The sequence below is a fragment of the Gopherus flavomarginatus genome, chromosome 18 (assembly GCF_025201925.1).
Source record: "Gopherus flavomarginatus isolate rGopFla2 chromosome 18, rGopFla2.mat.asm, whole genome shotgun sequence".
In the NCBI taxonomy this organism is placed as follows: Eukaryota; Metazoa; Chordata; order Testudines; family Testudinidae; genus Gopherus; species Gopherus flavomarginatus.
This window is the reverse complement of record NC_066634.1, coordinates 21,194,749-21,216,082: the sequence shown is the minus strand read 5'-3', so window position 1 is coordinate 21,216,082 and position 21,334 is coordinate 21,194,749. Positions and strand designations below refer to the sequence as shown.

The 21,334-nt window shown below is 54.4% G+C and overlaps 1 protein-coding gene across 2 annotated transcripts in view; it reads right to left on the bottom strand.

The window, feature by feature from the left end:
• Positions 1 to 21,334, bottom strand: part of NPAS1 (neuronal PAS domain protein 1) — a 96,200-nt gene that overhangs the window by 18,728 nt on the left and 56,138 nt on the right. The window contains exons 5-7 of one of the 2 annotated variants that reach the window (XM_050928427.1): positions 10,827 to 10,916; positions 2,143 to 2,335; positions 522 to 637 (exon numbers count right to left, since the gene is read on the bottom strand). In XM_050928427.1, the coding sequence (XP_050784384.1) occupies positions 522 to 637; positions 2,143 to 2,335; positions 10,827 to 10,916 (399 nt within the window). The remainder of the gene's footprint in view (positions 1 to 521; positions 638 to 2,142; positions 2,336 to 10,826; positions 10,917 to 21,334) is intronic. The other variant, XM_050928428.1, reaches the window with a different exon arrangement.

Here is a 21,334-nt window from a genome sequence, read left to right as displayed (position 1 = left end):
AGCGGTTAGAGCAGGAGTCAGTCCAGCTGCCCTCGAGACTAGCTCTGCTGCAGGCCCTGATTCCTGACACATGGTGGGTGCCTCCTGCTGGTGCTGATCCCGCTGCCACAGGCTCCTGGATCCCTTTGAACTTGTGCACCGTTGCAGAGCTGCCGGCCATGGGGAGAGAAGCGGAGAGAAGGAAAGGCTGGCACTAACCATTCACACCTCGCACAGTGGGCAGCAGGGTACAGCCTTAGCTGGGAGGAAGCATCTGGGGCAGGGCCTGCAGAGAGGTCTGAACAGGAGAAAATGATCCAGGCTCAGCAGAGGTGAGCAGCTAGCAGGGAAAGAGGGAGACTTTTGGTATTTGCATTGAAATTGATCAATCAGGTCTTTCAGAGCCTGGAGGGCACAGATCTGATCACCCCCACACTATGAGCCTCTATGGGAAGACACTGGAAAGAAGATGTGTCCCCACTTGCTAATACAAGGGTTTAGGGGCACTACACATAACAGACCACACCCCCAGGCCCCATTACCTTGTAGCCAGAAGTCTTGACGTGCAGCCCTCTCTTGGTCAGGGTGGATTTCATACGGACGAAGAAGGATCGTTCCAGGGCGTCGTGCTTGGGGCGGGCGTGGGAGCTGGTGGGATCTGAGACAGACACGGCACGATCAGCGTCATTGCTCAGGCACCCGGCAGGCCACACAGCGCGAGGGGGGCATGATCATCCAGGGCTCTGGCTAATCACCATGAGGGGCGTGGCCTTTGTCAGAGCGAGGCTGGCCTTCAAATAACTGAGGTGTGACCACTTCTGCAGCCCTGTAGGCGTGAGGCGGGCGCCCCGGATTCAAAAAGCAGGTGGCCTCCTGCAGGGATGGGGGAGGAATCTGTTTTCCTGCTGCAGTAGGGTCATGGGGCTGTGTCATCTTGCACGGCTTCTCAGGCATCACTCTTGCAACCCGCTTATCTCAAGCTCCCTTGTGCCCCACCTCTGACCCTCTGGGAACAGATCCCTTTGAACTCCAATTCTGCCAGCCCCTGCCACAACCCCCATATGCAAACCCCTGTCCATCTCTCATAATTTGGGAGTAGCTGTTTTGCTAAGACTGTGTGCCCCTCATCTCTCTGGCTTGCCACTCCCCCCCTCTTAAGAATGGCACTCATCCCCAGTAGATCCCCCTCCCTCCAGGAACACACGTCTCCCCCCCCTACACCTGCGCTGCTCTGCACTCCCCAGTAATGCAGAGGACGGGCCGCTGTCTTCTTTCCGTCTGGGGAGGCAGAGCGTGCTCCGGGCTGAGCTTTATATCTCATTCTCTTTTACGCTCCTGCTTCGTATAAATCTTTTAAAGGTTCCCCAGATAAAAGCCAAGCAGACGGATATCAAATGAGATGGAAGGCGAGTGAAGATTCCCTTTCATTTCTCGCCACCCACCAGGCTCCTGGATGCCGGCTCCTCCGCACAGCCCTGGTGTGGTTGTGGGTGTGTGGGGCGGGGAGGCGAGGACGGACCCGACAACCCCTGGGTGAAGGTGGCTGGCGGGGGCCAGGTGAGTGAATAACCAGCCAGCACAGAGTTTGGGCTCCTACCCTCCCTGGGGAAGCAGCTCACACATGAGTGACAAATGGCTGGGAATTCCAAGGCTCGGGAAGCGGGCTGGGGGACAAAGAGGGGGGAAGGGGTTGGGAACTGAGACAGAAGAGGAAAAGAAGGGGAGAAGGGAGAGGAAAGGGGAGAGAGAGACTGGGGAAGGGAGAAAGGAAGAGGGGGGAGATGAAGGGAGAGAGGATGGGGAGTCCAGTGGCTAGAGCAGAGAGGGCAGGGTGTCAGGACTTCTGGGTTCCACCCCCAGCTCTGGGACAGGAGCGGGGTCTAGTGGTTAGTGCAGGGGGGGACTGAGAATCAGGACTCCTGGGTTCTATACCTGGCGGGATGGGAGTGGTATCTAGTGGTTAGAGCAGAGAGGGCAGGGTGTCAGGACTACTGGGTTCCACCGCCAGCTCTGGGACAGGAGCGGGGTCTAGTGGTTAGAGCAGGGGAAACTGGGCATTTGGGACTGCTGGGTTCTTGTTGCAGCCCTGGGGCAGAGGCAGAGGGTTGGGGTAGGAGATGGGTCCACAGGCTGTTTCTGGCCAAGCAAGAGAAGTGGCTTTACCGGGCTCAGAGGCCTCGTTCAGGGAGGAAGAGCAGGAGGAGGAGGAGCTGGCCCCGGAGAGGCCTGGGGGTTTCTGGCTCCTCAGCGGGGAGCCAACAGCATCGAAAGGCGGCTTGAGCCCCAGTTGCTCGGCGACTTCAGGGTGATCTCCGGGATGGATGTAGTCAAAGACGCTGCTGCCCGTCAGCTCCACCTAGAAGACAACAGAGATGGGGGGTGGGGAGTCAGAGCTGGGCTCCACTCTTTGGGGAGAGAAAGAAGCTAGCTGGAGTCATTCCCCTTTGGGATCCCAGCACCTGGGACCCCCCCACCCCGTGGGACTCATGCCCGATGTGTCTAACACCAAGCTGGCTGACAGACCCAACCAGCCCTTGGCCGAGTCACCTGGCTTCTCCCTTCCCCACCTTTCTAAGCCAGGCCCCAGTGCTCCCATGCCAGACAGCCATCAGAGAGGCGATCAGGAGATTGCGTCTGTACAGCCCCTGGCACCATGGGCTACTAGGTGCTACTACCATCCGAATAACTACTAATGGGATCCATCCACAGGGGAGACGGAGGAGGGTGAACCCCAGCAGGTGCCCTTGACCAGAACATGCTGTTGTCTCATGGGCAAGCATCTCCTCCCCTGGGCTGTGCTCTGGAAGGCTTGCCGGGGATGTGATTAAAAGCCCCAGCGATCTGACTCAGAGACAGCCCCCTCCCCCGCCCACCAAGAAGGGAAAATAACCTAATTAGTTAGCACAGTTGCCACCTTTCACATGGTAAATAAGCACACACCCTCCCGCCTGTCACAATAAGCCAAAAAATCAAGCTAATCCCATTTCAAAACAAGCCAGTCCCTAAGAACTCCAGCACTCTGTGACTCCAGCACCCGGCATGCAGTCAGGGCCTGTGATGGGCCCGCTGTGAACCCCTGACTCTCTCCCCCCAACCCCTTGCCCCTGCTTGTTGAGACACGGTCAAAAAAAACTGCAACAAGCTACAAGCCAAAAACTAGCCAACAAGCAACTCCCAAGCCAATTAACCTCAAAACAAGCCCAAATTCTGCGTTGTTTTCCCATGGGGTTGGCAGGTCTGCTAGTTAGCTGATGGCGCATGATACATTTCTGACTGGCCTGCGATGACAGGGACTGGACACGATGTGCCAGGAGGTCCCCTCCAGCCCTGGGTTGCCTAGGCGTGGATTGCTCAACAGCCACAGGGGTGCCCCCTTGGTGAGGGCACACACCCAGCAGGGCATGGACCAGGTGCCCCCTTGTGAGGTGAGAATACCAAGCAGCGATCCCTCCGTGGTCCCGGAGAGACCCAGCAGCCTGCCCCCTCTCCTCTCAACCAGGCCTGGCTCTCACTGATCACACAGGGCCGCGCCGCGGTGAATGCAATAAACCTCTGGGTGGAGCGTCTGTTCTGAAGCCAACCCCCCCACTCCCCCCAGACACATGCACGGTGCACCAGCCAGAGCGAGGTCAGCCGGAGTGACCTCCGCGCCGCCTGCAAAGGAAGGGGCAGTGCCCTCATCACCATGCCAGCCTGCCCGGGAGCAGCGGCGTCCCCGGTGGAATATCGAAGGTCAGCGCGTCGGGTTAACGTTTCCCACCATATAATGAAGAGGGAGGATCAATAAATAATCATGCCGAGCTCTTTTCTTCGCCTCCAGGGTTCGAGGGCTTTCCAGAGGGCTGAGCCGCATTAAAAGCGGAAAGGATAAAGCACCGGGCTGCCAAGGCGGCAGCTGGAGATAGGCTAAGGACCGACGCTGTGGAGGAGACCGCTGCCGCCCTTGGGAACAGTGTGCTGCACATTGAGTGGGGGGGGATTCCCACAGGCAGTACGGCCTAGTAGGATAGAACGGGGCAGGTGGGCCGAGACTGGGAAACAGGACTCATGGGCTGGGATAGGGGCTGCCTTTGTGTTCTGTGTTCGTACTGCACCTAGCGCAATGGGGGTCTTAGCCCGTGACAGGGGCTTCCAAGTGCTACCACAATACACCTAATAGCACTAAAATGTACAGCACCTAGCACAATAGGGGTCTTAGTCTATGACTGGCATTTCTGGGCACTACCATAATTCATGTAATAGCAATAAAAACATACAGTGCCTGGCACAATGGGGGTCTTAGTTTATGACTGGGGATTCTGGGCACTGCCATAATTCACCTAATAGCAATAAAACTTACAGCACCTAGCATAGGCGGATATTAGTCCACACTCATGGCTTCCAGGCTCTACCATGTTTTAAAAAATCATAATATTTGCCACGCTGGGAGAGTAGTGGGTCTAGTGCTTACAGCAGGGATGTCGGACACCTGGGTTCTAGCCCCAGCTCTGGAAGGGGAGTGTGTTCTAGTGGCTACAGCAGGTGGCTGTGAGCTGGGATTCCTGGGTTCTGCCACTGATTTGGAGAAGGGAAGCCAGTGCACGCCACGTCATCACTTTATCCCAAGATAGTGAAAGATAATACCTTCCTGGGGGGGTGGGTCACAAGGATTAATTAACGTCTATGAAGGGCAAAGACTTGGCACCCTGAGCCAGTGGCCATGGCCCGTTTGCCCCCAAGGCCTCAAAGCGCTTGAAGAATTCAGTCTCATGCCGCGTTTGTGCCCGCAGGAAGGGCAGGAGAGAAATCGCCGTGGTCACAGTTACTCATCGGAGGTGTCCGGACGCCAGTGGGATGGGAGCCATGGAAGAGCCTAGAGAGCAGCGCACCTGGAGGCAGCATCCTGCTCCCGTTTTCACACTCAGGGGCAGTGAGGCGCAGGGACTCAGCCAAGGGCTCCCAGGCCTGTGTGTTAGCCACTAGCCCACGCTGTCTCCCCAGCTGGCAGCATGGTCTCAGCACGGCTGCCGCGCAAGGCCTGACTACCGCAAACCCAGAGGCCTCTGCCAGCTAAAGGGGCAGGGCAGATGGGGAGGGGTTTATCTGTCCAGCTGGGGAGGGGGGGGTTGCATGTCTGAGAAGGGGCATGGTGTGGAGGGGAAAGAAAGAAAGGAAGGGCTGAAGACAAAGAGATCTTTCCAGGGGGGAGATGGGAGGGAAGGAAGGGGAGCTGGACAGTGTGTGTGTGTGTGTGTGTTGGGGGAGGGATGGGGGCTACCCCTCCATGAATGAGGCTGGATAATACAGAGCTGGGATGAGGTCGGGGGAGTGGCTCAAATTCTCCCCAGATGGGGGAGGGAGGGGAGGGTGCTGAGCAGCCCTGATCCAATTTCTTGCCTCAGAACCATGAGCCCCCTCCCTCCCCCAAGCCTGCGGCAAGGTCCTCTCCACCAGCACTGACTGCAGTATCAAAGGCTGCCTTCTCCTTGCCTGCGGTTGGCTCTGGGTCTGCTGTGCTCGCTGGGGATGCATTAAAAGCGCCTGCGAGCTGACTCAGACACGGAGGCCCTGGGGAGCTCTCAGCGAAACCCTGACGTGCAGCTCAAACTATGCCCCAGCCAGGTTTCTTGGTGCCCTCCATGCATGGGCCAGAGGCTCTGAAAGCACTTAACCCTCCTTCACTTATAGGGAAACTGAGGCACAGAGTGAGGAAGGCACCTAAGGTTACACAGTAAGTCAGTGGCAGAATCAGGTGTGGAAAATCTCCGGATTCCTGACCCCTATATTAACCACCAGACCCCACGCTCTTCCCAGAACCAGGGGCAGAATGCAGGAGTCCTGTTGTGTGACCTGGGGCAAGTCCCTTCCCTGCTCTGTGCCTCAGTTTCCCCTTCTACCCTTTGGACTGTGAGCTTTTCTGGGCAGGAACTGTCTTGCGCTGTGTCTATGCAGCACCCGGCACAAGGGGGCGCTCATCTCAGCTGGGGTCTGTGCAACACTATCACAATGGAGCCCTGAGATCAGTTGGGGGCCACAACTAATTATGTGTCCTCACTGCCAGTCCCCTAAACAAGCCTTTGCACCACACTCCCTCAGAGGTAGGAGAGCCCAGGAGTCCTGTCTACTAGTCTCCCTCATGCCTGCTCTAACCATTAGACCAGGTACATACACCAGAGCATCATGCATAATTCCCTTGTCATCTCTTCTATTTCTAAAGCATATTATATTCCAAGATCCCAAAACATCTGACAGACTAGCACTGGAATCAAATCATCCACCTCTGGGATGGGCTGTGGCAGCCGTTTATACAGGCATTGCTCACCCAGCACTGAAATGCAGCCACCTCTGGGGTGGGCTGTGGCAGCCATTTATACAGGCATCGCTCACCCAGCACTGAAATGTAGCCCCATGGCAACTGCAACAGCAATAACTGCATGACAGCCAGGCCAAGAAGAGACGAAGAGCCCAGTGTCCAGGTGGTGGTTGCTTTCCGAGGCAGAATCCCACCACCGGGACTTTCCCCTCACACAGGGGCCCTGCTGTGCTAAACTCACCTCCAGCAGGAGCTGCCAGGGAACGTGGCTGGAGCTGCTCACGCGGGAGAGGAGCCCTATCTCTGCACAGGGCACTGCTGCAAGATTCTGTCTCCCTTACCCCGGCCAGGAGCTACAAACGTTAGGTGGCTCTCCCCAACCCAGGTGCCCCTGTTTCCCCCACCCCCCTGGAGAAGGAGCATCCCAGGGGAGACCGGAAGGAGGCCCCACTGTCATGGACAGGGCAAAGCTCCTGGATCATCAGTGGCTGAGTAGGGGCCCAGGTGCAGGAGAGGGAGCAGAGGGGGCTATACTTGGGGATCTTCGGGGTTCGTTTCTCTCATGCCCCATTCACTGGACCTCAGCACTGATGGGAACAGCCCCTGGTCCCCTTGTGCAGGGCCCCTCCCATGGCAAAGTGATCCTGGGAGAGCAGTGAATGCAATTTAGCAGCTGGTAATGAGGCAGCGCTGGCACCAGGCAACTGGTCAGCTCGCCACGGCCCTCACCATCCTCTTCCTGCCCTGAGCCATCAGCATAACCCAGTGATGGAGCTGGGTTCTCTTGCCAGCTGTCTCTTGACGACCTTAGGTGATCGCCCCACCCTGTGCCTCAGTTTCCCCATCAGGGGCTGTTTCCCCAGCTGCAATCCCTTCCTCCCCCGGACACTGAACCAAGTTATGCTTGCGGCATCCTGGCTGGGGACTGAGCGCTCCCCCCATACTCAGGCCAGGAGGGATGCACTCTCCAGAGACCAGCGGAAGGCAGTAAGTCAGGCCGGACACTGGTCTGACTGGCTCTGCCTGACGGGATCTGTTGTTCCAAAGCAGAAGAAAGGAGCCAAAGAACATCTTTGAAGTTCCTCTGTTCTTCATCTCGACAACAGGAGAACAATGGGAAAGGCACAGAGCTGGGGGAGGTGCCAGGGGGCAGCGGTGGGAGCCTGCAGCCGGCCCGATCGATCGATCGATCCTTTCCTTTGCTCAGCACTGGGCTCTGAGCCTGGGCTCTGCCTTTCAACTCCAGATTTCCCCTACAGCAATTAGAACTGAAAGGGAAAGAAAAACGGGGGCTACAGAACACTGCTGCATTACTGAAGGGAGCGTGAGACAGCCGGGGACCAGGGCTGAGGTGTTTGGGCTCTGCATGGGTTGGGGAACCGGCGAGGGTGGGGGTCGGCTTTCCAGATCCTCGGTTCCTGTTGGGGCTAATGGTCAGATGTCACCATTAAGATCTCAAAGCGCATCATGGGTATTTAATCACACAGCCAACCCGCCTAGTTATCCCATTTTACAGGAGAGGAAACTGAGGCATGCAGAAGGGTGTCTGCGGGGTCAGAACTGGGGATAGAATCTAGGAGTTTTGACTCTCAGCTCCCCCTTCCCCATTCCCCCAGTCAAACCATTAAATCCACTTCCACTCCTAGAGCTGGGATGAGAACCCAGGAGTCCTGGCTTGTTTGCTGGGCTGCCTTGATGGCTCAGGGTAGACAGAGAATAGTCACGGCACAGTCCATCCCAGTCATGCTCCTAATTCACCCCCCCATGGGCCCTGGGGGGCAGAAAATAGTTCAGTGCGCTCTGGCCATGCCCCTGATCCACGCCCTACACCAGGGGGCTGGGCACAGGGTCCTTCCACCAGCCAGTGAGGCCCCCCTGCACCACGTGGAATTCCACCACGTTATGGCCCCTTGACGCTGACTGAGCAGCCTGAGTTTATGCAGCATATCTGGGGCGGCGCGGGGAACTGAACACAGATCTGAGCCCCTGCCCCTTACCCTGCAGGGCAACCTGGAACCAGAGAGATCACAGATTGACAGAGCTGAAGCTGTGTGTGTGTGTGTGTGTGTGTGTGTGTGTGTGTGTGTGTGTGTGTGTGTGTGTGTGTGTGTGTGTGTGTGTGCGCGCGCGCCCGTGCGCTGTCCCCTGCTGGAGGGGATAGGCCCTGCTCTCTCTGTGTGGGGCCCTGCTGAGCCTGCTCTGTGTGTGTGTGACACGCGCGCGTGCATGTACGCTGCCCCCTGCTGGAGAGGCCGAGTCCTTCTGTGTCTGCCTGTCACCCCCTGCTGGAAGGTTTGTGTGTGTGTGTGTGTGTCCCTCCTGCCCTCTGCTGGAAGGGATGAGCCCTGCTGTGTGAGAGTGTGTGTGTGTGTGTGTGTGTGTGTTGTGGATACTTGAAGTCCACCACTGAGAATTCACCAGGGCATTTATACAAAGATGGCTCAGTTCAGTGCCCCTTTGTCCGGGCACTCCCCCCCCCACCCCCACCCATAGTCAATCCAGCCTTTAACACAATCGTCAGTCACACGGCAACACAACACATGTACAAGAGCCCTCATTTGTTGCAGAGATAATAGCTGCTATTAATTATTCACGCTGCCAGGGCCAAGAGACACAGCGACAGACAAGGAGAAGGGGAGGTGGCCCCAAGGTTTTCTGGTGCAGGTGAAACTCAGATAAGACAAAGCCCCGGTGTTTGCTAAGGGGCTGTTCCCATGTGTGTCCTGGCTTCGCTGGGGATGTGGTGGGGGAAACTCCTGCCTCTTTTGTCCAAAGAGACTTGGTGCTAAAATGGCATCTGTGTGGTGGAGGGCCCGGGCGGGTCGGGGGGAGTCCTGGATGAGCCCTAAGCCTTTCAAGAGCTGATTTGCATCATATGGTCTGTCTCCATTAGGTTCGTAGAGGGGACAGATCAAGGTGCCGGGGGCGGGAGTATTATCAGGTTTGGCCAGGGATGGAAGGGGGTTCTGCTTCGGACTGCTAGGCTAGGGTCAGAGCTTGGGGAAGATCCTTACCCCTGAACGCAGAGATGGGGTTGAACCAAACCCATGGATCTGGGGACGTCTCAACCTGAACCTGGGCTGGGTCTAAAGACTGTAGGTTGTACCCATCCCTGCCCAAAAGGCTTTGGGCCTGATGCTGAGTTATTCCATCTCTGCACTGGGGACAAGGGTAGGTAGAGGTGGCTTTATGCCTCCTTTGTGCTCCTCATATTCTGTGCCTAGCCCCCCCAGTGTCACCTAGAGCAGCCTCAGGGCTGCTCTAACTCATGTTCTGCTCCCCATGGAGCCTGGGGGGCAGAGAATAGCCAAAGCGCAGTGCACTCCAGCCACACCCCCGATCCACTCCCTCTGGGACCTGGGCGGGGGGTGGGGGGGCAGAGAAGAGCCACAGTGCAATGCACTCCAGCCATTCCCACAATCTGCCCCATGGGGGGCTGTTTCAACAAAACAGAAATATTTTTCAAAATTATATTTAAAAAATGCCCATGAAAAGTTTTGATTTTTCCTATAGAAACTGACTTGTCATTTCAAAATTTGCTTTCTTTTATATATATGTAAAATCAAAATGAAATGCTTTGATTGGCCCAACATGAAACTGGGGGGGGGAGGAACTTAATTTCACGAAAAATTTCTAAATTTTGGCTTTTCCTCTTGATGTGGGATGGGAAAAAAATAAACAGAAACCTCAACATTTCTCCCAGGGCAGAAAATCGATTTTCCAACCCGCTGTAGTTCCCATCAGATACCCAGACTGGTTACACGCCCCAGGGATCCCTCTGCAGGGTGGGGGAACTGGAGACATCTAATCATCCTGGGGCAAACCCCTCTGCATCTAGGCCTCTTCTGGCTCTGACCAGTGGAAGCCCATTAGCACATCCAGCCCCCAATACAATTCAGACCTTAAGCTAGTCTGACTACTTAGCACTTTCCAGCTGCAGACCTCCAAGTGTGCTTCAAAGGAGGTCGGTATCATTATTCCCATTTCACAGATGGGGAAACTGAGGCATAGAGCAGCCCACAGTCACTGATAAAGCCAGCCTCCACAACCACCTGCCCCACCAGTAGACTCCACTCCCTTCTCAGAGTTAGGAACAGAACTCAGTAATGCTGGCTACCAGCCCCAGGAGTCAAACCCAGGAGTCCTGGCCACTAATCCTGTGCTCTAACCCCAAACCCAGGAATAAGAACCCAGGAGTCCTGCCTCCCAGCCCTGTGCTCTAACCGCTAGACTACCTGGCTCCTGTGTGTTTCTCTTAGACCGTCACAGCTTGGATCGTGCTCTCACTGAACTTAACAAGAGATTTGCCACTAGCCTAAGTGGGAGCCGGACTGCTGGGTGTAACACTGATGCTCAGCGGTGAAATGGGAGGCACTTTTCCAGCCACTGATGCACCAGACCTGGTAGATCGTCGCCTTGTGATTCTCACTGCAGCCCACCAGGTCACGTTGCTCATGCGTTTTAAGCTGCCGCATGGTCTGGCCACCTGATTGGAATTTATTTCCAGCGGGTGTATCCATTATTCATGTTAGTACACAGCTCACATCGCTCCTACCTGCGAGAGCCCGAGGTAAATAGACACCGTCTCGGAGATGTAAAGAAACTTCCCCTCTTGGTTAAGTGCAAACACAAACCCGTCCAGAGACTGAGAAGAGAAGAGAGAGACAGAGAGAGAACAAATTTACTATGCAGCTCACTTGGGCCGGGCGCTGGCGGCGCCAATGCTTTCAATGCCGCTGGGGTTAGCTCGTCATCGCAAAGGCTTTCTTGTACATGCTCCGCGACCCAGTGAAGTGACTCGATTTCCAGAGCTGGCCACCACCTTCCTGGCTTTGCAAAGATGACAACTCTGTTCCGGGGGAGGGGGAACAGGGAAGAGGGGACAGATGCATGCTCAAAATAACCCAGTGGGTGGGAAAGCCAAGCTGGGACCAAAGCCTCCATGAAAAGCTGCAACTTGGGAAATCTAACAGCATTCTCCTGCCTGCCTGTCTGTGTCCACCTGGTGTCCCCTGTCTTATACTCAGGACCGTCTTTTTGTTCTGTATTTGTACAGCGCCTGGCACAATGGGGTCCTGGCCCATAACTGGGGAGCCTAGGTGCTACCATAATACATCGAATAGCAATACAAATGTACAACGCTTGGCACAATGGGCTCCAGATCTCCGACTAGGGTGCCTAGGTGCTACAGTAATACACCTAATAGCAATACAAATGTACAACGCTTGGCACAATGGGCTCCAGATCTCCGACTAGGGTGCCTAGGTGCTACAGTAATACACCTAATAGCAATACAAATGTACAGCGCTTGGCACAATGGGCTCCAGGTCTCTGACTGGGGTGCCTAAGTGATACCGTAATACATCTAATAGCAATACAAATGTACAGTGCTTGGCACAATGGGATCCTGGCCCACCACTGGGGTGCCTAGATGCTCCCATAATACACCTAATAGGAAGGAAATTGTACAATGTTTAGCACCATGTGGGGGCTGGTCTGTGACTGGAGCACCTACGTGCTACCGTAATACACCTAATCAACAATAATCACAATGGTTTGATGCTTTCACCATGCTATGGAAGGCCCCAGGTGCCTTGTCCCATCTCCAAGTGCTCACCGTGGCCCGGGCCCAAAAGGAGATCTCAGCCTACGTTCCACAGACCATCGTGCAGGGCCGATGAAATGTCTTGCACTGCCAGGCCTGGAGGCTGACAGCAGCTGTGCACCCACAGGGCTGCTGCAGGGCAGGATCTGCAGACACCCTGCTTGTGCCACATGCCTCACTCCAATCAACACCGCTGATCCGAGCTCCGCCCTCCCTTCTGGTGTGGGTTGCATGCCCTTTATCCAGCCCCCTGGGCCATCAAAAGCAGCTGTTTAAATAAGGCCACATCTGGCCAGATGTGTGGGTGGGGAGGGGGTCCATGAGACGAACCTCCCCCAGCAGCTGCCTGCCAGCATCCCAGGTCCTGAGCCCACTGTCTGGTTTCAGGAGTGAGGGTGAATGGGGCACCCATGGAGCTGTGTGGGCAGGTCCCAGGGCTCAATACACAACAGCCTCAGCCCCTGAAGATGTTTAAAATGCCGAGCGGTGACCTGGTGGCATGGCCCTCCCCCTTTCCACCCCAGCTGCTCAGGGGAAAGAGGAATAATGGGCTGGCTTTCAGATGAGATGCAAATTGATATCCCACTGCAATTTATGCAAGAGACAGGAAGGTTAACGCTGGTGTCCTGGCCAAATTCCAGCCTGGTTGATTGTATCTCACCTCTCTAAATTCCCCTGTCAGTGGGTGCAGGATTTCTCTTCATGGCCTGCCCTAGACTGGCATGTGGCCTCCTCGTCACACAGCCCCTGCGCTACTCCCCACAAGCAGCTGCATCTGGGCAAGGGATTCCTGTGTAAACAGCTGCTGCACCCTGCCCCAGAGGTGGCCGCATCTCGACAGCGTGTGAGCGATCCCTGAATAAACGTCTGCCATGCTGTACCCCAGAGGTGGTTGCATCTCAGCACTGGATGAGACGTCTTTGTACCAATAGCCCTTACTGCCCCACCCAAGAGGCGTCCCTAGCTCAATACTAGGTGACGGAATCCTGCATAAACATCCTACCCCAGAGTCAGCTAAGTTAAGGTGCACTGCAGGGAGTCACATTCAGGAAAGAAAATCCCGGCATTTCAGCACCAGATGATACTGCCCTTTATAAACAGCTGCTGTACCTCACCCCAGAGGCAGCTGCATTTCAGTGTAGGGTGAGGTTATCACAGTCTGTTAAGGCACTTTGGGGTCCTTAAACTGCCCTCCCCCACCTGGGCTGATTAGACTGACTACCGGACCCATTTGTGATGGCCCAAGCCAGGATTTACCCCACTGGACAGGACACCCTGCAGTGCTCCTGAACTGCATCTGCAAAGGAGTCAAGATGCCTCTAAGGGTCAAACTGGTGTAACTCAATGTCATTACACCTGTTTATACCATGGCTGTATTGCACGGTGGAGCACTGCCCCCATTCAGCTGAATGGCGTGTTAACCCTGCTGCCCAATGACATCTCACCCTCCCACAACATTGTTAACCCTTTCAGTGCTGGCCGCCTGAGGAGGAACAGCCATCATCATACTGAGGCCTTCCCCTCCCGGGGGGGAGCACGGGGGGCACCCCATAAATTAAGAAGATCCACATAGCTACTAGAGTGCACTATACGCTGATGAGCACAGTGTGAGCACAGGATTCCCAGCCTGGCCACCAGGGGGCACTGGACAGTCCAGACAGGCTGCCCTGGCTCTACTTCATGCAGCTGTACAGTTGGCTTCAAACTTGGGTGATTTTAGGTGGCAGATTTCTTTACCCACCCCCCCATCCCCAACCCCAAGCTGTGGCTGGCCTTGATTTCCTGCCTAGTGAACTGAGCACAGGACTGGGAGCCAGGACTCCTGGGTTCTCTTGCCAGCCCTGGGAAGGGAGTTGGGGGCTGGTGGGTTAGAGCAGGGCGGGATAGGAGTTAGGATTCCTGGGTTTTATTCCCAGCTATTGGGAGGGGAGTGGGGGTCTAATGGCTGAGAGGGGCGGGCGGGCTGGGCGTCAGGACTCCTGGGTTCTATTCACAGCTTTGGGAGGGAATGGAATGTGCTTAGAGCTGGCAGGGAGGAGGCTGAGAGTCAGGACTCCTGGGTTCTATTTCTGGCTCTGGGAGTGAAATGGGGTCTTGTGATTAGAGCAGGGTGGGCTGGGAAGCAGGCCTCCTGGGTTCTAGCCCCAGCTGTTGAGAAGGATATTGTAGCTAGCATTTAGAGCAGGATAGGCTGGGAGCCAGGACACCTGGGGTCAATTCCAAACCCTGCCACTACCCTTGCATGGGACCTTGAGGTGAGTCACTCCACCACCTTGCAAGAAGGGATAAGGACACTGGACCTGCTTCTTTGCAAAGCCCTAGGAGGAGACGGACTCAGCACTGCTCAGACGGCCCCGCGGACCAACCCAAGGGGGCAGGGACACCAGACCAGCTCTGGTCTCTGATACAGGCCGTGCATGCACGTGGATCCAAGGAACAGGCACAATTGTTCTGAATGCCGCCTGAATACATTTGTGCCCGTGCAATCCCCCTCACTACCCTGTTATGGAGAGACATGATAATAATGGGAGATGAATGCCAATGACAGTCACATTAACGTTCAGCCGCGTTAATTACCGCTGCCAGACAAAATTGCTTTTTTATCAAGTGGTTGCGATGAGCCACTCGCAGGTCAACAGTAATTAAACACTTGACACCCTTTTAGGGGGAGTAGGGTGGCTTTCATGTGATGGGGAATTGATGTGTGTGTCCGTGGGGGGGGCGGTGGGAACTACACCCCCCCCCAACAGATTATTCCTATGTCAAGTTTATTACAGGTGTGGGAGGGGAAGGAGTTAAAACATGAAAACTCTCAGCCCCTCCTGACACCAACAAGGTTTTAAACATGATGGACTAGAATCCAGCCTGTTCTGGGATGGCTCAGCGAGGATTCTGTGCCTGGCTCTGGGAGGCGAATGGGTTAGCATGGGGGGCTGGATATCAGTTTCCTACTATAAGGTGGGTGCACAACTAGTTGAAAAACTGAGAGTAATTATCAGTGGTTCACAAGCTGGAAGGCTATATCGAGTGGGGTCCCGCAAGGCTCTGTCCTGAGTCCGGTTCTAGTTAATATCTTCACCAATGATTTGGATAACGGCATAGAAAGTGCACTTAAGAACATGAGAATGGCCATACTGGATCAGACCAAAGGTCCATCTAGCCCAGTATCTTGTCTTCCGACAGTGGCCAGTGCCAGGTGCCCCAGAGGAATGAACAGAACAGGGAATCATTAAGCGATTCATCCTGTCGCCCATTCCCAGCTTCTGGCAAACACAGGCTAGAGACACTTATAACATTTGCGGGCGATACCACGCTGAGTGGGGTTGCAAGCACTTTGGAAGGCTGGATTAAAATTCAAAATAATCAACTAGAGAAATAGTCTGAAATAAAGAGGCTGAAATTCAATAAGGACAAATGCAAAGTGCGCCACGTAGGAGGGATCTGGGAGTTAGAGTGGATCACAAATGAAACATGAGTCAAGGATGTAACGCTGTTGCATAGAAAAGTGAACCTCAGTCTGGGCTGTATTCACTGGCGTGCTGTAAGCAAGACACGAGAAGTAATTCTTCCGCTCTACTCCATGCTGCTAAGGCCTCTGCTGGTGTATTGTGTCCAGTTGTGGGTACTATACTTCAGAAAAGATGTGGACCAACTGGAGAAAGTCCAGCGAGAGCAACAAAAATGATTACAGGTCTAGAAAACATGAGGGAAGATTGAAAAAACTGACTTTGTTTAGTTTGGAGAAGAGAAGACTGAGAGGGGACAGGATAACAGTTTTCAAATACATAAAAGGGTGTTACAAGGCGGAGGGAGAAAATTTGTTCTTCTTAACCTCCGAGGACAGGACAAGAAGCAATGGTCTTCAATTGCAGCCAGGGAGATTTAGGTTGGACATTAGGAAAAACTTTCCAACTGTCAAGCTAGTTAAGCTCGGGAACAAATCACCCAAAGACATTGTGGAATCTCCGTCATTGGAGGTTTTTAAGAGCAAGTTGGACAAACCCCTGTCAGGGCTGGGCTAGATAATACTTAGTCCTGCCTCAGTGCAGGGGACTGGCCTAGATGACCTCTCGAGGTCCCTTCCAGTCCTACATTTCTAACGATTTCTGTGACTTCTGGGGTCTACTGCCAGCTCTGGGAGGGGAGTGGGGCCTAGTGAATTGAGCAGGGGAGGAGGTGGGGCTGGGAGTCAGGACTCCTGGGCTCTATTCAAGGCCTAGGGAGGGGGGCAGTAGTGACCAGTAGGCAAGGCCGTATATGTCGGATGTTCTGGGAGTCAACTTGAGCATCTGGTGCATCTGGGATTTTCTGCTGGCCCTGGGGAGAGAGATCCGTGCCTGCCAAGGATGGAGCCCTGTCTCTTCCACGGGGGCACGGAGTGCTGTGGGCCGGGCTGTTCCTTACTTTGTTAGCTTCTGAGCTTGGCTTCCCCGTGGTCAGCTCTCAGGTAGAGCAGCAGGCGGAGGAAGGTTGGAAGAGGGGAAATGGGCAGGTAGGGAAGGAGTATGGAAGGGAAAGGAGGAGAACCTACCCAGTGCCCCCATCCCAGTCCAGCAGAGCCTGTCTCCCTCGAGCCAGCTCTGGGACAGAGACCCTGCATTGCAGAGAGAGAGATGGGTCTGAGCTGGAGTGGATATGGGACACCTCATGCTTTGTCTAAGGGGGTAGGGGGGAGAGATTCTTAGAGTCTGCCTCCAGCTCCGGATTTTCTAGAACTTTGCCAACTGGAGGTTGCACTTGGCCCCAGCTACGCGTGATCTCTGGGCCGCAGCAGGGGTCTCAGTTTGGTTGGTTGGTTTAATTGGGCCACCTCACAGAGGTGGGGCTGTTTTGGGGGGGCTGTGGAATCTCAGCCTCCGTTTAAAAGTCTCATTAAGTCTCTAGGTCTTACGCAGAGAAAACCTTGAGCATCATGAACCGAGTGTGCCACGTCTGCCGCCAACAGCTCTGAGAGAAAGCAAACTGACCTCCTGTAGCTCTGTGGCACGTTAACTCTGAAACCTAGTAATGGCACACCACATCTCAGTGTTAACTCTTTAATTGCTGCTCAAAGCCAGATGCGCTATTCCAAAGCTGGGAAGGGAACCCAGGAGTCCTGACTGCCCATGCCGCCGCTCTAACCCATGCCCCTCCCAGAGCTGGGCACAGAACCCTCTCTGGACCATCCCAAAACAGATTGTGGATTCTACTCCATTGTGTTTAAAACCTTTTCAGTGTTGGAGGGGATAGTAACTTTCACATTTAATTCTTCCTTTCTCACTTGGACAATCTGGTACCTCAATTTGTCGTCTTGAGTGGGCAGGGCTTGCTTTATGGGTGTGGCTTGTGAGAATGACTCACTCCCCTCCCAGTTTGACCCCCACCTTGCTCATCCTAAACATCTGGGCAGGGTGTTATTCCGCACAGTGGCATGCTCCCCCAGTTACAAATACCATGGGAGCGCTATGGGCTGATGGCTACAGCACTAGGCTGAGATGGGGGGGAGCTGGGTACTAGTCTTGGTGCTGCCACTGGCCCGGTGGGAGGGCTTGTCTTTTCCCAGCTCTGTGCCTCAGTTTCCCCAACTGTAAATGGGGCTATTGCCCTGCTTTGTAAAGCTTTGATATCCTCTGATTAAAAAAACACTATATAAGAGCTATGAATTATATTCCCGCCCAGCTCTAGGGATAGAACCCAGGAGTCCTGACTCCCAGCCCCTCCTGCTCTAACCACTAGACACCACTCCCCTCCATGAGCTGGGATCTATTTCATGGAGGAAGTATAGCTCCTATATAACTACTATATATGGCATTATAATGAATTATTACTGAATGCCCTTTGAAAGATAATGGCTTAAATCAGAGACTCCCCACCTGGGGCTGTGCACCTCCAGGGGGGATGGGGTCACAAGCAGGTTTCCAGGGGGTCACACCCATCCCCTCCCTTTCTAAATGGGGAGATGCAAGGGGCTCCTGATTGTCCTGGCGGGTGGATCCCGGTGCAATTTGCCTGTTGTAACACTGGAGGGGGCAACTCTTAGGGGCAGATTGGAAACTATGGGGTTAAATTAAAAGGGGTGGGGGAGGAACTATTACAACCTATGAACCAGGCAGCACCAGGCTATTCCACTGCAGGTCACCCTGAGATCTGGGGTCCCCCCCCCAACAGCCCTTCTCCCCCCTAGCCTCACACACGTCCACCTGACTGCCCGCAAAACAGCTGCCAAGCTGACCCACCCCTGTCCCTACAGCTCCCTGCCCCCTATCCCCAGCCCATAATACAATTACTTGGAATGAAGCTGCATTAGTCCCGGGGTGAGCGCTGGGTACCAGGAAGGCAGCAGGTGCCTGGGACGCGGCGGGGGTTGCTGGGGAGGAAATGCAGTTTGCAAGGGCCTGGCCGAGCAGCGCAATCACATTATGTTTCTGCCCCTCGGCGCAGCGCCGGCTTGCAAGCCAGTAACTCAATAACGCGGCTGCTCACCTCGGTGCTGGGTGCACAACACCTGTCCCGAGGTCCTGGCGGACCTCCCTGCTTCGGGGGGGACGTGAGCACCAGGGGCTGAGCTGTGCAACAGAAGCAGCTTTTGTTCTGTCTGCTCCATGTGGCTATTGGAGGGAGGCTGGGAGTCAGGACTCCTGGGTTCTATTCCCAGCTCTGGGAGAGGAGGGGGGCGGGGTCAGGATTCTGCGGTTCTATTCCCAGCTGGGAGGGGACTGGGGCCTAATGGTTGGCAGGGTGGTTGGGTGGGAGTCGGGGACTCTTGGGTTCTGTTCTTGGCTTTGCCACTGATGTGCTGAGAAAAATCACTTCCTACCTTTGCCCCGGCGAGGATTGCTCGAGTTAATAAGACAACGTCCCCTTGAGCTGTCCCTTCCTTTGCCAACCCAGAGAGGAACTGAAGCTGAGCAAGATGGCAGGAAAGATGCTCCCAAAAGAGTAATTCCCACTGGTACAGGAGCGGAGGATGGCTAGGGCCATGAGCAGCGTGCTGGAGAGCCGATCTCAAGAGAGGAGACCAGAGGAGCGAGGCTAGACACAGGCTGCAAGGACAGCTGAGCTGGTGGTGGCTGGAAACCCCAGGGAGGGAGATGAGTTAGTGAAGCTAACAGACAGTGTTGGCCCAAGAAGAAATGAGCAGGAATCAGTTGCGGCTGCCGATTAGGAGAAGGTTTCTAACCATCAGAGAAAGGAGAGTCTGGAACAGCCTCCCAGTAGGAGCAGCGGGGGGCAAACAACCAAAGATGATCTGACGAGGGGGAACTGGATCCATGACCCTATGTCCATCCTATGCACCGTCTCCCAAACACCCCGGTGGCTGCCAAAAGGTGCTGTGATTATTTCTACTTCAAACAGGATGATTTTCGAGGGGGAGATTCACAGGCTGGAGGGTCCCACGGGGAAGGAACTGGCCCCATCTCTATACCAGGAACACGAGACTTGTCTGGTTTGGATCAGAATCAAGACCCATCAAGCCCAGTATCCCACCTTGGACAGCACCTGGCACCAGATACTGCAGAGAAAGGTGTCAGAAACCTGCCATGGATAGATGTGGGATAAACATCCTGAAGTGGAACCCTGCTTCCCAATGCCAATGAATGCACTGAGATCGGGGAGTGAGGTCAGGTGGGCCGACCAGTTCAGAGTACCCCTGCTCACGTATGTCATAATCTATATCTACGGGGGTTGTGTAAGGGATCCCTGGAAAACCAAGGACACACTGACCATTAATTTCCTGCACGGGGTACGTACGGGAAACACCTAAAGCACTATACAAATGGGAAGGAAATATGCAACTAAAATGCTTGACCCAGACAAGCCTGGGAAGTAGGGAACCAGGAAAGGCCGACGCCTCCATCCAGGTGCCATCGCAGCTCAGTGGCCATGCATGGGCGTATTGGAGGCTGCAGGGACAGATTGCTTTGCACTGCAGAAAGCATCAGCGGGGAAAAAAGAGCCTGGAACCTTCCCCGGGAAAGCCATGGCATCTTTCCCCACGGCTGGGATCCTGGACTTGGAGAAGTCTCTGGACTATAAAAGAGAGGGGCAAAGAACCCCTAGGTAGGACATGGTGGGAGACCCTAGGCAGGGGGTTGGGAGCGGGGGAGCCACCTTGCTGTAGGTGTGGTAAGAATCTTCCCTATAACCATCCTGGTAGTTTTTCAGGTCTTAATCACTGTGTTTTTCCCAGACCCATAGGGTTAGAAGGGACTGTAAGCATCATCGAGTCCAGTGGCTCTCAATCATCCCAGCCTGCTGTACCCCCTTCCGGAGTCTGATTTGTCTTGCATATCCCCAACTTTCAGCTCACTTTAAAATGACTTGCTTACAAAATCAGCCCTAGAAAGACAAAAGTGGCCCAGACACGGTGTCCCTGACAAATGGCCGACTTTCTCCTTTTTACCACCTAATCGTAAAATAGCTCAACTGGGATATTAACATGGCACTTACATTTCAGCGTATAGTCTCTAGAGCAGTATAAGTAAGTTGTCGTCTGTATGAAATTGGATTGTACCGACTGTGCTAGCGCTTTTTATGTAGCCTGTTTGTAAAACTAGGCAAATCTCTAGCGGAGTTGACGTACCCCCTGGAAGACCTCTGCATATCGCAGTAGTACGTGTGCCCCTGGTGGAGAACCACTGCTCTGAACAACATAAATCCTTACTGTGAAATGGGACATATGTCTAACCCTCCATGAGGTGCAGGATTTGTTGTGTCTACCAACAAAGTCCATTCCCGTCACTTTTAGTTGCTTTGGTTCCCGTTTCTGACTGCAGCCCTCACACTTAAAACCACTCTCTTTTCCGTTACAGAAACTTGGCTGATTTTTATTCGAAATCAACCTTCTATTTTGAATCAACCCAGTGCTGGGTTTGGGGGAAAGTCGGGACTGGGGGGTGTGCTGGGGTCACCAAGGCTGGGGGAGCTCAGGGTATGGCTGGGGGGTGACAAGCAGGTTGCTGGAGTCAGAGTTGCTGAATCAGGGCTGCCCAACACACAGACACTCGGCACATGGTTGTAGTCAGGCTGGGAGCTAGAGCAGCTGAACATTTTAAAGTACTCAGGGTTCACCACTTCTCACTGGTCTGGGTTCCCCCCCCCAAAAAAAATGCGACAGGCTGAGACTCAGGTGATCTAGGATCTATTCCCGGCTCAGCCGCTAGCCTGCTGGCAAGTCACTTCTCCTCTCCGTGCCTCAGTTTTCCCATCATAAAATGGAGAGTAGAATATTGATGACCTTTCTCAAAGTGCTCTGAGATCCACGCGTGATAACTGCTAGAGCTGTCGTATTATTAATCTCCTTTCCCACCATTTCCGTTAGCACGAACCCGTCTAACTCTTGTGACAACAGGGTCAGATCTGCCCTTGTGACACCCCTGACTTGATGGATCTTACACCAGGAATGGAGTTTTCTTGCTATTTTTTATCCCTTGCTTTCTGCTGCCTGGGACCCTAATTGGAAGCTGTTGGTGGGGAGC